Genomic DNA, 14,170 nt, shown 5'->3' on the forward strand with positions numbered 1-14,170 from the left:
TTGCTTTGGCTTTCTGTGTGTTCTGTACTTCTCTGCTCCTTGTGCCAAGTGGTGGTTTACTATGGAGTTTGCTAGTATCCCAAAAAAGAATAAAAAGCTAGCAGGAAATTATTAAATGGTTTTACAGAAATGTCAAGCTTAGCTCTTATAAGGTGTCTCCCTCCTCTCTTTAAAGTCCTACAAGCAGCTGTGTTCTCTTTTTTTCAGATTATGTGTTAACCTCTGTGCTATGCTCTAGAGGAAGTGGGAATGATAATGTCTCCACTCAGGAAGATGAAATAAGCTTAGCAGGAGCATTCTGTGATTGCTCAGCCTTGTAGTCTGATTGTCTTATGGTGACAGCTAGCATAGGGAGCAGAAAGGCTGCAGGAATGTCTCTTTAATGATCTTAAAAAAATATAGCCTGGGTTTGTCATTGCCCTGAGGAGTGTTTTATTAATATGCAATTGATTTCCAGGCCTTGAAAAATTTGCTTAATATGAACTGACAGTTCAGCTTTGCAGAGTGATCAACCTGCATCATCTCTGCCTCTGAGTTTTCTGGTATTTTAGGCTTGATCTGCAAATCTAGATCAACTCAGCCTACCTAATGCTTTAAGCATGAGGAGAAATTTCACGTTCCTCTAGGAGTTACTGTGGAGTGGTGTATCTGGCTCCTCACTATGCAGTGACCAGTTGCAGGAGCTAGTCTGGAAGGTGCAGTTTAATCTGATAGTGTAGGAGCAGGATGTAGCACGCAGCAAAGGCTATAGTGAGGGACATTATCCCGGATGGCAGGACAGCACACCTGGTAGCATCATTGCACCTCCTTCTTGATTAGTCAGTGCAGGCCTTGGATCTGAGTATGATGGACACTTTTTTTCCTGAAGGATTTCTGTGGTCACAAGTTCAAGATTCAACTGGGTTCTTAAATGTACACTTGCTCTTGAGAGTAAATCTCTGCTTTCCAAGACACCAAGATGATTTATTTACCATCAGCATCACCACTGACAAGTCAGAGGTTTTCTGCAGTGGAAGATGAAATAGTTGAAAAGTAGAGCTATAGAAATTAGCTGTTAAAAAAGAACCAGATATGATTGTTCCAGGACTTGCAAAAAGCTTCAGAGCTTTTGCTGTTCAGTCAAGAAGGCAGGTACTGATAGTTCTGTCTATTTTGTGTAAATTTGGTTAATGAGTATCAGATCAGCAATTAGTGGCTGTCACATCACCAACAAAAAGAGAGAGTAATAATCAGTGTCAACAGAGTAAGCAAGAAGAACAAGACTTGAATGGATGGTTGAGTACGATTCTTTATTTTTCTCATTGCAGGCCAAGCTTCTAACACATTGTCAGGGTGTTGAGGGCAAAACTTCCACTAGACATTGCATCTCTTTGATGCTTGCCCTCCCATTACATGTTTCTGTGCTGCAGAAATGAGATAGCTCTTAAGAAACGCCAGCTTGGTAGTGCTTTTTTTTCATTTACAGCAATGGCCTTTGGAAAGTAGGCAATACTTCCTTCTTATTTTAGTTTTTCTGTTCTATAACTAAAAAAAAAAAAATAGGAGTTTTCATTTGGAGACAACCCAAACATCCTACCTAAAATACAATTAGAAATGCTTGTTGGATAGGTCAGCAACAGGAACACTTCCCGCTGAAAGACTTGATTTTGCAGCTGTTTGCACGGCTTGATGACTTGTCTGCATTAGAGGGAGCTGTGGCAAGGGAAAAGAAAATTAAACGGCATTTAAAGCAGCACTTTTCAGTATCATCCTGTTGGATAGCTGTATCTTTGCTGTAGGCAATAGTCAATTTGTCTTGTAGCACAGTTAATGTCTGTCCCAGGGAGGAATTTCTAGGTGCTGCTATCATAAACACATCCTGGAAGAAAGATCCGGAAAAGAACAGTCAGTTGAGTTTTCTATATACTTAAGTGTTGTGACTGTTACAGGCTTCAAATATCTTTTTACTGTGGGAACTATGGTAATCTGCTCATTTATTTAATGTAAGATAGTCATCAGAGTAAAATATGGTTAGGGTGCATAAATTCTCACTCTCTCATTTTTTGCTGTAGCAGTGGAGCACCTCTTAGGGTGGTCAGAATTGTGATGGTGACCTGGAGGTGAGAAACTCCTTATAACTCCTCAGTGTCTCCTACCTGTTCCTTAGTTCCCTAGCAACAATGTGACTTTTTTCCCTAATTTAAATTCCTCATAATTATTCACACTCCTTTTTAATTATTATTGTTATTAAAGGCAGGCATAATAGCACCATTTATTAGGAATATTTAGGAAGACTGTTGATTTTTTCTGTAGCAAGACCATATTCAGTTTATAGAGAATTTGCTAAAACATAACTGTTTGGATTGAAATGTTCCTTGCTGTGCATCTGAATCAGGCTATGCATTAAAAAAACCCCAAAGACTCTAGATGCTGAACAACATAAACCAAAGTACTAGTGGTAACTTACTGCCTGAAATCTGTCCATGCTTGTAAGCCTGGAGAGCTTAAGTGAACCTACAAAAAACAAAGTGTGTGATTATGGAATTAAGCTATGTGTCATAATGCCTATGCCCAATGGGATGAATTGAAGGTTGCCCAAGCAACCTTAATTCTCAGATTTTCTAACTTCTGGATGCTTCTCTTTGAGATGCTAATAACAGTCTGCTAATTTTTTTTTCTGTAGCTCGTTGTGTAACAGCTTTTTTAGAGATGCGTATGAAGGTCAGTCATTGTCATGAGCATCTAGCTAGTGAATATACAACCATTAAGTTGATTCACAGTTACAGTTTATTTTTATTTTTTTTATTTGTCTTGCGGATGCATTTGTGACCTCTTCCCTGTTGTACAAACACTGTGTGATGTGGAACAAAGAAATAGGTCTCAGAACAAAAGGATTACATCTTAAATAATAGTTTATGGATAACACATTGATACAGTAAAAAGAAGAATGAGGAAGCAATGGCCATCATTCTGAGCCGTGGTGGCAGGACACCAACTACCTGGGTGCTATTGAGGACTCTTTATTGTTTATGTGGCGGAGAGGAGTTTTAAGGAAAAGTATGAAGCAGGACAGTGTGCTGGCTTTAGGAAGATTTACAGAGAGCAGGATCTTGCAAAAGAAATATGAAAATGACAAAGCACAGTTACACCAATAAAAAGGAATGTCAAGACTGCCATTTTCAGCAAATGGTGCAGCAGTAGACTTCGTGCTATTATCTGAATTAGGAAGCTAATCAGTAATAATACTGATTTTGTATTGTTGACTGATGTATGTTTTGCTACCCACCGTGCTGCTTCTAATAGTTTTAAACAGATCTACTAGTTTTGATGTGTGTTTTGATGTGTTTTGATAGTGCTAATATTGCCACAATACTAGGATCTCATCTCTTCATGTTTGTCTCACCTTCCAGCTGGATTCCAACAATTTTAGTTTCTTTGGGATGAACCTTCCATCACCTCAGGCACTTTGCTAGCAAAGGCTGCTGTAGCACTTCCCTGCAGGATAATGCTTTCATCCCAAAGGCTGCCTTCTGCTTTTTATACTGACTTCCGTAGAGTATTAAGTCAAGTAGAGCTGCAGTCTTTACCTTCACTGGCTGGAGTCCAGGATTTCCAACAAATAAGATATTCAGCTTCTGTTGTTGTTGAAGAATGTCTCTGTGCTGTGAGGGCTGTCTAGGCAGGAGACGAGAGTTTTGCTGAAGGATCCTGGACTGAGCTAAGGACCAACACCTTCACAGACACTACTACCACGTGCCAGACAAACCTGCGTACATCTGCTCCAGGTATGGCTGTCATGTCTTTGAGGAGCACATATGGAAGAAAGCTCAGGGCCTACACTGGTCAGTGCATGCTGGCTCCCATCTCTGCTCTTCAGGTTTAGCACGCTTTTGGAATGGACAGTATCTGTACTATGCAGCACTTGGCAAGGATCTGTGTGATAGCCAAATAACCCTAAGGCATAACTGTTTGGGTTGGAGGGGGCAGTTGGAGTTTTTTTTAGTTCAAAATACCAGAGATAATAAATGCAATTTTGTAACTCTCCTGCCAGTCATGTTCTTGCTCCCTGCTGTGGGGAGCTACTTTGCTTAGCTCCGAGGGAACCCCAAAGCAAGCTGCCACAGTCAGGGAGCGGGGTCTGGCAGTGAAGTAGGAATGAGATAAATGGAGAAGGGCAGTAAATCCCACCAATGCAATGAGACCACTCCCTTGGACACCCTCTCCCAGTTGTACTCAGCTGCGTGTGGTACTCTTAGCTACCCTTTGATAAAGGGTAAAAACATGCATGGGATGAAAGTAAAGGCTTTCAGAGCCTGGTTCTGTTTTTTAAATAGTCTGTAAACTTTGTTACATTTAAAATCTTGTTTATGAGCAAGGAGGAGGCACACCTTACATATAAAATGTAAGAGTTTAATGTTAGTGTGACTGAAATTTTAGTCTAAACATTATCATCAGTCTAGATCTAAGTATTACAGAAAATAAGAAGTACTTCTGTACCAAACAAATAAATAATAATAATGATGATGATGATGCAGTTAAAATTGTTGCATACTAGCTTCCTAGTTTCTCCCCCTTTTCTGGTGTTATGCTCACACTTCTTCTGGTACTCAGGTTCCCAAGGTTGATGGATTCATTTTGGTGTTGGTGTGCATACTATGGCATGCTCTCAGCACGTGGCATCCTTTGGGAAGGATAAGATGTCCATGTTGATGGTTTATTTTTCACTCTAGGACGCACTTGGAGTTCCTTTTATATGTTAGCTAACACACTTCCATACCTTTCTCTCTCTTCATTGGTCTGATGTTCCACATTACACTTGATGTTAGTGTATATGATGCTTTTTAAGTGTTCTAGATATTATTATTTTGTTTTCTTTGTTACCCCTAAACGCAGCTTTGTCCAGTTCACCTGTCCAGAAGTTTGCATGTCTAGAAGTATGCATTTCTCTAACTGGACAGTGATGAGATGCTTGCAGTTGTGGAGTCTCCAATGTCAAGCCTGTGCCCCATCATTTATCAACTCCTGCCTGTACTCCTCTGTGCCACATCCTGGGTCTCGTCAGAGTCTCTCTATCATTCCAGGCCTGTACTATATCATTAAGTTACAGTCATAAAACCATGACAGTACTGTACAAAGACAAAAGAAATGAAATAAGGCGAATTGGCCATAGGCCCCTGCTTGATTAGAAAAATGCTCACGCTCTATCCTGCAAACCCATATGATGTGGGGAGCAGGGCAGAGTTTGTGCTTCCTTCCACTGCAATCTAACTCTAGCTTTTGTTCAGTGTCACTTTTGGATTTTAATATAGTTGCAGATATTTATTCACAGGTGGCTCTTTTGATTATGTTAATTGAAACGTGTGCAACTGCCAAAACCAGTTACCCTCAGATTGCCTTGTCAATGCTTTTGTTGCTGGATAAATGCTTTTATAGACTTATTTACAAAGGATAGTAGTGAGTAGGTTTTGTTTCATGTTTAAAATTAAGAGTTTGATTTGATTTGGATCTGAATGAAGTTCTGCTCTGAAACTGTGTTTTAAATTTTGTTGCTTAAATCACGTGTAATTCACATGTAGCATGGTCCTTATAGGACAGGGTGCTCTGTTGCCCATTGCTAAGAAATCGTGTGGGGGACACGGGCCAGCTGTGTAATCCAGCCATCTCAGTAGTGGTTATGACATTGGGGGTCCTAGGTTCTCTGCTCTGCTGCCAGCCCAGCATGGGATTATAAAAGAAATGTCATAACTATTTATTTTCCCCACTTGAGTCATAACAATTTGTATTTCAAAGTGACTCACATTTTCTAAGCATAGAAATGTCTGCTTATTTTTCATCACTTGTAATAGATATCTTGTGGAATAAAAATAATCCCTCACGCCTTGTTAGTAACAGCAGCTTTACATGGTTTAGCTTGTACAAAGGGAAAAAACACTGAAAGTTGCAGCCTCACACCTCTGCTACAGTTTGTTCTCCTCTGAAAAATATTTATTTTCTGAATTCCTATTGTCAAGTCTTTACAAGTAATGGGGCTTTAGAAACAAGACCTGGGGATACTGGGTCAAAGTCATTATGGTTGCTTAATAGGAAGCAGGTGTTAGAAGTGAATATTTAATTTTCATAATGAAGGGGAATCATGACAGGAGTCTAGGAATCTCTGTAGAGACTCGTGCTTCTTAAGGTGTTCATAAGAGATATGGAAAAGGGGATGAACAACAGATAATGCAATAAAGCTGATCTTTCCAGTAGAAGAGCTAGGAAAACCAGATGAAAGCAGCAAGTGGCAGACTGAAAAAGCAAGCAGCGGTTCTTTGCATTAGCATGTAGTTGTACGATGGGAGTCCTTACTGCCCAAGTTGTGCATGCTAAAAATGCACATAGATTCCAAAATTACTGAATAAATTTGTGGAGAAGAAGATCCACTGGTATGAAATAAAAAGGATAGCATTTCTGGTTCAAGTTCCTGTGGGAACCTGAGAGGGCATCTTGGAGAAATCTCCATAGATACCAGCTTTTGAATACTGCTGGAGAGGTATACTTGGCTCGGTGGACCTTTGATCTTAGCTGAAAGGCACGCTCTAATATTCTTCTAAAGAAAATCAGTAAACCATCCCTTCATTTTCCTTCCCTCTTCTCTAGCATATCCTTCTTTCCTGTCACAAAGTCAAAGACTTTTTCCACATAACTCCTCTGCTTTCCCCATCCATCCCATCCAATGTTATCTAGGATCCATCCTGAAACTGTTGTTGCCAGGGTTTCTAATGTTGTCTGCTTTGTTTGATTTACCAGCTCTCTCTCCCTCTGCCTCCTGGGTTCTTGATCCTCAGCATCTTCTCAAAAGGATCTTCTTCATTTCCTCTCCCATTTTCTGTAGTGTTCGTAAAGATTTGTCATTGGTGCCCTTCTGTTATTCCTCAACCTCTAGGTACTCTTCCTTAGAAATACTCTATAAGGCTCCCTGTAAAAAAATACTTCTTTTTTTTCCCTAATGCCTGTCATAAATTTTTTCTGTGCTGTGATGTGCTTGGGAAGGTTGGCAGTGGTTAAATTCCCAGCTGCTCATCAGTGTTTTCCACGGTTTTTCAGCACTCGTGGCTTTGTAGGTGTGGATCTGCTGTCTTCAGGCTGACCGTGACATGCAAACATCTGGGGCAAGAGCGGCCTTTCTGTGTGTTTGAGTAAGACACTTGAACCCCGTGTTTGTGACATTTAAGTGTCTCACGGATGGGCAGTAGCAAGGATAGAGCCTAGTGTTTCTTCATGCTGATAAACTGCTGTCTTGTATTATGAAAGTGACTACCTTTCATTCCGATGATTTTTAGATAAAATACTGGTATATTCAGGTTTTGAAACATACCATTGGAGCAAACATTAATAAGCACATTAAACTTTTATTCTGCTTTGGTTAAATTAGGAAACAAGGTGCTTTGAAGGTTTACATTGTATTTGTTCTCGCTTCAGGGCCAAAGTGGACCGTCAGGAGGAAAAGCAGTACCACCAAGGCCTGCTAAAGCTGTATCTAAAAAACGGGTAAGATCCACAAATCCATGAGTCTTAAAAAATGTTTTTTCCTTCTTTATCTATGAGATGCAAACTAGATTCAGTCTGAACAATGGCTTGTTTTGTGGAACTGTTAACATTCCAACTGATTTAGCAGTAAGGGGTTGTTCTAGATTTCCTTTCAGAAAGGAATTCCACTAGCAAGTTAGAATAAAAACGGCAGCTAACACAGAGGCACAATTTAGGTAAAATGCAATATGAAAAGATTAAAATAAAATATTTGGGATGTAAATTCCAAAATACAAATTGACATAGACTGTGAGAAAACTGCCTGCTCAGTTTAGAAAATTCAAAACATAGCCCATAATCACTTAATTAACAGAGAAATACAAGCATTAGAGAAAATGGGGTTAACTTTTTGACTGTAAGCATCATGATAATGCTTTTACTGTCGGGAAAATAAACGGTTAGAATACCATTAGTTAATCTACCTTCCTCTTATTTAACTCCATTGGCATGGATGGAAGAAGGATCGTTTACATGCCTTTAAACAAGCATGGTGATAAACAGCTTTTCACTTTCTTAGGACAAATCACAGTCTTGTTAAATGTTCCTCTTTTGACCCTTTAAAAATGAAAAGTTATTTACTTTTAAATGGAAAACATAAATAAAAATGTTAAACCCACAACAGTTCTTATCTGCTTCACTAGGGAAAACTGCCACTGAACTAGCTGGCATTGAATTGTGTATGATAAATGTCCTACAAGCAGGTGTTCATGTGGGGAGCATTAAATCACAAACAACTGTTCTGCCGTCATAGTGTCTTGTATATTAGGGCGCCTGACCGTTCCTTACAGCTTGCCTCATTTCAACTCCCTTGGGGAAAAAAAAAGGCTGTAGCCTGTGGCTTCCCCTGGGTGCCTGGCATTATGCAGAGTTCTCTGCTACTTTCAGCCACTGCACGTTTTTACACAGCACAATGCTTTTTACCTTTGTGGTGCTCTGTAGATAGCAAAGCTTTGCTAGGTCCCATCTCTGTGTCTGCCGCCAGACTTCACTTATACCCTGGACTCATTGGCAGCTCTGTATGGCTATAAAGTTCAGCAGACCTGAGAGAACTGTACTTAAAAGAATGTTTGATTTATTTTAAATCAACCCATTACACATTTCAAACTGAGGGAGAAACTTTGCCTGGAGCAGTTAAACACTTTAATCAGCAACTTTGTGTTTTGGCAGTTTGACAATTAATTGAAATTCATCCTTGCAGTGATTAATTTTCCTGTTAATATCATATGATGACATCATATCATGACATCAACCCAAGCCCAACCCAAGGAGGGAAGCTCTCTGTGTTGGGAGAATGCAGAACTGCTGGTCTTTGCAAGCAAACGGTCAGCATTCCTTCAGGAGCCACATACCTGCAACTTTGCATCTTGAACTAATTTCAAAGTGTAGCTTATAAAATAGCACTTCAGAAGTAATTGCAGGTCCTTGACCTGTGCCCTTGAGTAGTCCTAAAGTTTGGCTCATTTGAGTGTTATATGGTCAAAAGAAAGAGAACTGCCAACTTTTAAACTGAAATTGGAGTTACTTGAGTTTTGTTACTGTAGTTACTCCAGTTTTGTTAAAGGCCAAGAATTCTCTTCAGACAGAAGCCCCTCCAACCCACTGAACTCTTGCTGGCAAGTGTAGCTGTTCAACAATCTTCAGATTTGGGCCTGCTATTTGGGGTTATCTGCTCTGCTCAAAGTACAGATGGGTGGGGGAATGCTGCTGTTTTCCTCCTTGCTCCATGACTGGAGAAGTACTGCTTTGGAAGGGAGCAAAACAGTCATAGTCTCGGTGCACTAATGGGCTTGTCGTTCCTGTGCTAGGATGAAGATGTCTCCACTGAAGCAGGAGAGGGGGTGGATGAATGGACAGCAGCAAAGACTCTAGTCAAACCCCCAGATCAACTGGAGCTGACTGAAGCTGTGAGTAAAACAATGCCTGTAGTCATCATGTGAGTTGTGTACAAAACTCCATAAGTCGAAGTTTACCTCTTACTCATTTGTTTTGGAGGAAATTCTGCTGTCCTGGTTTCAGCTAGGATAGCGTTATTTTTTTTCATAGAAGCTAGTATGAGGCTATGTTTTGGATTTGGAATTAAAATAACATTGATAACGTACTGATGTTGTCAGTTGTTGCTAAGCAGTCAAGGACTGTATGGCTTCTCATGCTGACCTGCCAGACAGGAGGCTGGGGGTGCACGGGAAGCTGGGAGGGGGCACAGCCAGGACAGCTGAGTAAGACTGGCCAAAGGGGTATTCCATACTATGTGATGTCATGCTCAGGATATAAAGCTGAGGCAAAGAAGAAGGAAGGGGGGCGGATGTTCAGAGGTGTGGTGTTTGTCTTCCCAGATGACATCTGTGAGAGTAAAACTCCAGTACTTGCTAAGGTACAGTGTCTGCAGCATAAACTGAAATGGCTTTCAGGAGGAAAATAGGGAGAATGTGCTTTGAAACACAGTTCTGGGCTTAAGACAATGTAACTGCATGAAGTTGATCCAAGAGGGGAATGGGGCTGGGACTTCCCTCAGATAAGAAGGACCCCAGAGCCAACCCTGAGTTTTTCAGGTGCCTGTGTGTGATACAGAGGACAGGAAGCTATCCTATAGTTCTATGGCCATTTCTTCTCAGCTTGGTTCAGTAGGATTGCAGTCAGTCACCCTTCCAACTGCAGTTGCCTCTTGCTTCTCACTGGCTTGTAAAACCCTAGCATTGCTCCCTGTCTTCCAAGTAGCTCTCAAAGGGAAGCTATATGTACTTCCCCCCTACTCAGGTAGTGAAAACAGTTAACACCAGTACTGGTTTTTGTTTGCAGTGGTCAATCCTGCAAGCACTGCTACAGAGCTTATTTATTTTTGAACACTGTATGTTTCAAGACACAGGTTGTCTTTCTTGCCCTATAGAATGAAGCTAGCATTTTTCAAGTGCTACCATAGCTTAGATAAGAATTAACATGACAGCTAAAGAATTCAAGAAAGCTCATTCAAATACTATGGTAGATAGTGGGATAACTGTTCTGGATTCCACTCTGAGCTAGCTTGGCTCCAAGAATTGTTCTTGTGGAGGCATCAGCTGCACGTGAGGCACCTGCAGTGAACTGAAGATCATAGAACTGAGCGTAAACCTGATGATTTTTGTATGCTTTACATTGTATTAATAGTGGAGTTTTATTTATGATACTATTTTGTTTCCATTCCAAAGGAATTAAAAGAGGAATTTACACGCATCCTGACAGCTAATAATCCCCATGCTCCCCAGAATATCGTCAGATACAGCTTTAAAGTAAGTGTGGCATGACCTGTAAAACCAGGATGAGATTTTTTGCAAACTGGTTTTGTGTTTACCTTTGATTTATAATCAAGTAAATTTCCTTTTAACGTGGCTTCATCTTGTTATATATTTACTGCCAACGGTTCCTAAAGGGCTTTTGCAGAGGGTAAAAATCTAAAAGCATTGCCATATTTATTCAGGAATAGGCTATAACAATTAACAAGATCTGTCAGTGAACATAATTAGTGCAGCTAATCTCAGGCAGTAACTTTTTCCACTCTGAGGGGGTTAGAGGACAAAAGACAATGCTTTACTCAGTCTGTAAGACAGTTACGCCTCAGTATCCTCACATCAAAATTCAGTTTTTTGAATTACAGGAGATCTCAGAAATGTGCTTAGTGATATCACTGACAAGAGCTCTATTCCAAATGAGTAGGAGTGAGCGGGGAGGGTACATCAAAGACTGCCAGGAAACATCCAAGAGTCATACCTTCACATTTGTGCGTGCAGGGCTGCTGCAGGGGACGAGTGGAATGATGGCTTTGCCTACCACTCCTCCCTTGGAAGTGTTACACCCCTGGAAAGAAAGGACCCAGGGTCAGCTCCTCCAGCTCTGGCATTGGATTATCCCCAACCTTAGGCAAGGAACAGACAACCATATGAAATATTTCTGAGCCTGTCTCATCTCTGTACTGATGTAACTAGTTTGACCAATCATTACATGAGATCACCAGAGAAAGGAAATCAGTCTTGTGGAATCACAAGCAAGTGCCAATCAAGCTAGCATCAGATAGGTGAATTAGTATAGTGCTTATAACCTAGGCATGGTGCCAAGAGCCTGTACCATCTCCAGGTCAGAGCTGCTCTCTATGTATGGTGCTGCTCTTGTGTAGGTAAAACAACTCATTCAGGGATTTCAGCACAACAGGACATGAGAATCTCTCAGGGAGTGCTGTGTAGTGAAGGTCCACTAGGACTGTATTTAAACTCACTGGCTGTGGTAATGGTGGAGAACTAGAGGTTTCATATTCTTGCTTCTTTTTGTTGTATTTTTAGTTTATGGCTGTCAGTGTCCTGAGATATAAATACCTGCTAGAAGAAATTCAGTGTAAATATGCCAATAAGAAACATATACTTATCTGTATGGATCTTCTTAGCTCTAGCAACTTAGGCTACATAGTACTTCTGGTTTAAAATATTTTTTTCCACGCTCATTTTGTTGTTTTTTTTCCTCTTCATAGGAACGAGCATACAAGCCAGTAAGCTATGTGGATCAAATGGCCGTTCACTTCTCTTTGAATGGAAACTTGATACTCAAAGATTCAGATGAAGGCCGACGGCAGAGTATCAGATTAAGCACTGCATCAGGTAGGTTTGTAATCTGAAACCACAATAATTTTCAGCTATGCATCGGTACTGCTTATTCAACATGAGGGAATCACCATGCTTCCTCACCATAGAATTGAACAGTTCTTATGCTGGCTTGCATCCTTCTTGGGAAACAAACCAGAATAAAACAATCAGCCAGATGTTTGCCACAGTCTAGAAAAGGGTGCATGCTTTTTGAGCCATGTGAACACTAACACTGAAGTTTTCAGAGCTATTTAGTGTCTTTTAAACATCTTCCAGTACCATTAGTTGGACATACATGTCTAAACTCCTTGGCCTGCTTTGAAAGTTTCAGCCGTGATTTAAAGTATTAAAGCAGAAATGTTTAGAGGCTGAGTGATCATTCAAGAAACTATCATATACTTGACCAATTCTTACACTCTTACCAGGACATTTACTCTGGACAATGTGAGATACAAGATTTTGAAATAGTTAGACCTTTGATCTGAGCTACTATCACCATTCTTAGGTTTTCAGTCAAAAAGACACCTTAATCAGAGGCTGAAAAGCTCTGTTGTTAGTAAGGAATTCTAGTTTCGAATTTTCAGCTGAGAAGTATGTACCAACTAGGGATTTTCTGCTGTGAAAGGAGAAGTTGTGTCACAGAGTATCCTTTCAAGGTGATGACTGTCAGGCATGATGGTAACACTGGATAAGCTCCTGAGAATAGTCATTACTTGCAGCTTCTGAGGGTCAATGCTTCTGTTGTTTTACACTTAACAAAATGCATGGTGATTTGAAGTAGGACAAAGTGCTGATTAGGATCTTCAATGCCATGAAAGCACAGATTGTTCTTGTTGGCAGTGCTTTTCATAGATTCCAAACCAGCTAGTTTCAACCAGCTTGATGCTAGCATGACTACACACTCAAGTCTGTGATTGGAACATAGACATCCATCATTCTCTAACAAGACTAGTGTATTCATTTTTATCCATATAAGCAAGAACAAACCATGTTATAACTCCTGTGTGCCTTGAAAGCATTCTTCATGGTTATACATAATTGCAGACATTTTTGGAGGGCAGAAAGGTCCAGACCTGAAGGGATATCCAGAAACAAAACTACTCAGATCAGAAGTGGATTTCAGAAGTTTGATCTGAGTTGAGATCAGATTTCTTCTTTCAGTCCAACCAGAATTGCTGCACTTTCATTCTAGTAATAACTTTGTCTCCTTTTCTGGCTTTTAGCAAACAATGACCCTCCAAATTGGAGATTGATTACTGTGTTGTTTAATGAGATAACATTAGAAAAGGATGCGTCTGTATATTAATACTTCAGAAGATAGAAGGATCTGCAGAATATGGGATAATAAGTCCTATTATCCTGGGCTTACTCACTTATCCTTTCTATCATCAGAAAAGTCTACTGTTGAGACTTCTGCAGTAACATCTGAAGAGGCAGAGATTAAAGATGAAGAAAGCACAGGAGATACTCAGGTAATTCTCCATAGTCACCTGAGAGTTGTCCATTTTATTTTCATGATTTGAAAATCCTTTATTATAAAATGGGCTTGCTGAGAAGTTTCTGTGATTGATTGATTGATTCTTTTATGCCTGAGGTGTCTCTGCTGTAGGTGAGATCCTGCAGATTCTGCTGAACATCTGGGGTCTTCCTGCCATTTTTTTCGTTTGGAGAAACTATGTAGTGGGGTGACAGTTCCATACATACCAGGTCTGTCTTTATCCAGATATTATATCGCGATACAGTGTAAGTTGCTGTGATCTGGAATCTTCCTGGCCATCATGTCCATTCCTGAAAGAGAAATTGGTGAAAAACAAAATGTGGAGGGGGGAAAGAGCAGGCATAACTACGTGAAATAAGCAGTGGCCTGATTTAAAGATAATTGGCTGATCAGGAAAGGAGTATGCTGTGAGAAGTTTGTTCTTATCCACAGTGTCAAGCCCTGGAATCAAGTTCAGACTAGTTTCAGATAAAGCTCACTGCCTAACAAGGAAATGAAAACACACGGTAGTGGGACTCTTAAC

At 40.3% G+C, this 14,170-nt stretch overlaps 1 protein-coding gene across 1 annotated transcript in view; it reads left to right on the plus strand.

Moving 5' to 3' along the window:
* DNAI1 (dynein axonemal intermediate chain 1) overlaps window positions 1-14,170 on the plus strand; it is a gene marked incomplete at both ends in the record, with an annotated part of 157,501 nt that overhangs the window by 4,306 nt on the left and 139,025 nt on the right. The window contains 5 exons of the mRNA XM_082013776.1: window positions 7,438-7,506; window positions 9,351-9,449; window positions 10,728-10,808; window positions 12,038-12,164; window positions 13,542-13,621. Of these exons, the coding sequence (XP_081869902.1) occupies window positions 7,438-7,506; window positions 9,351-9,449; window positions 10,728-10,808; window positions 12,038-12,164; window positions 13,542-13,621 (456 nt within the window). The remainder of the gene's footprint in view (window positions 1-7,437; window positions 7,507-9,350; window positions 9,450-10,727; window positions 10,809-12,037; window positions 12,165-13,541; window positions 13,622-14,170) is intronic.

The sequence above is a fragment of the Phaethon aethereus genome, assembly GCF_964289735.1.
Source record: "Phaethon aethereus genome assembly, chromosome: Z".
In the NCBI taxonomy this organism is placed as follows: domain Eukaryota; kingdom Metazoa; phylum Chordata; class Aves; order Phaethontiformes; family Phaethontidae; genus Phaethon; species Phaethon aethereus.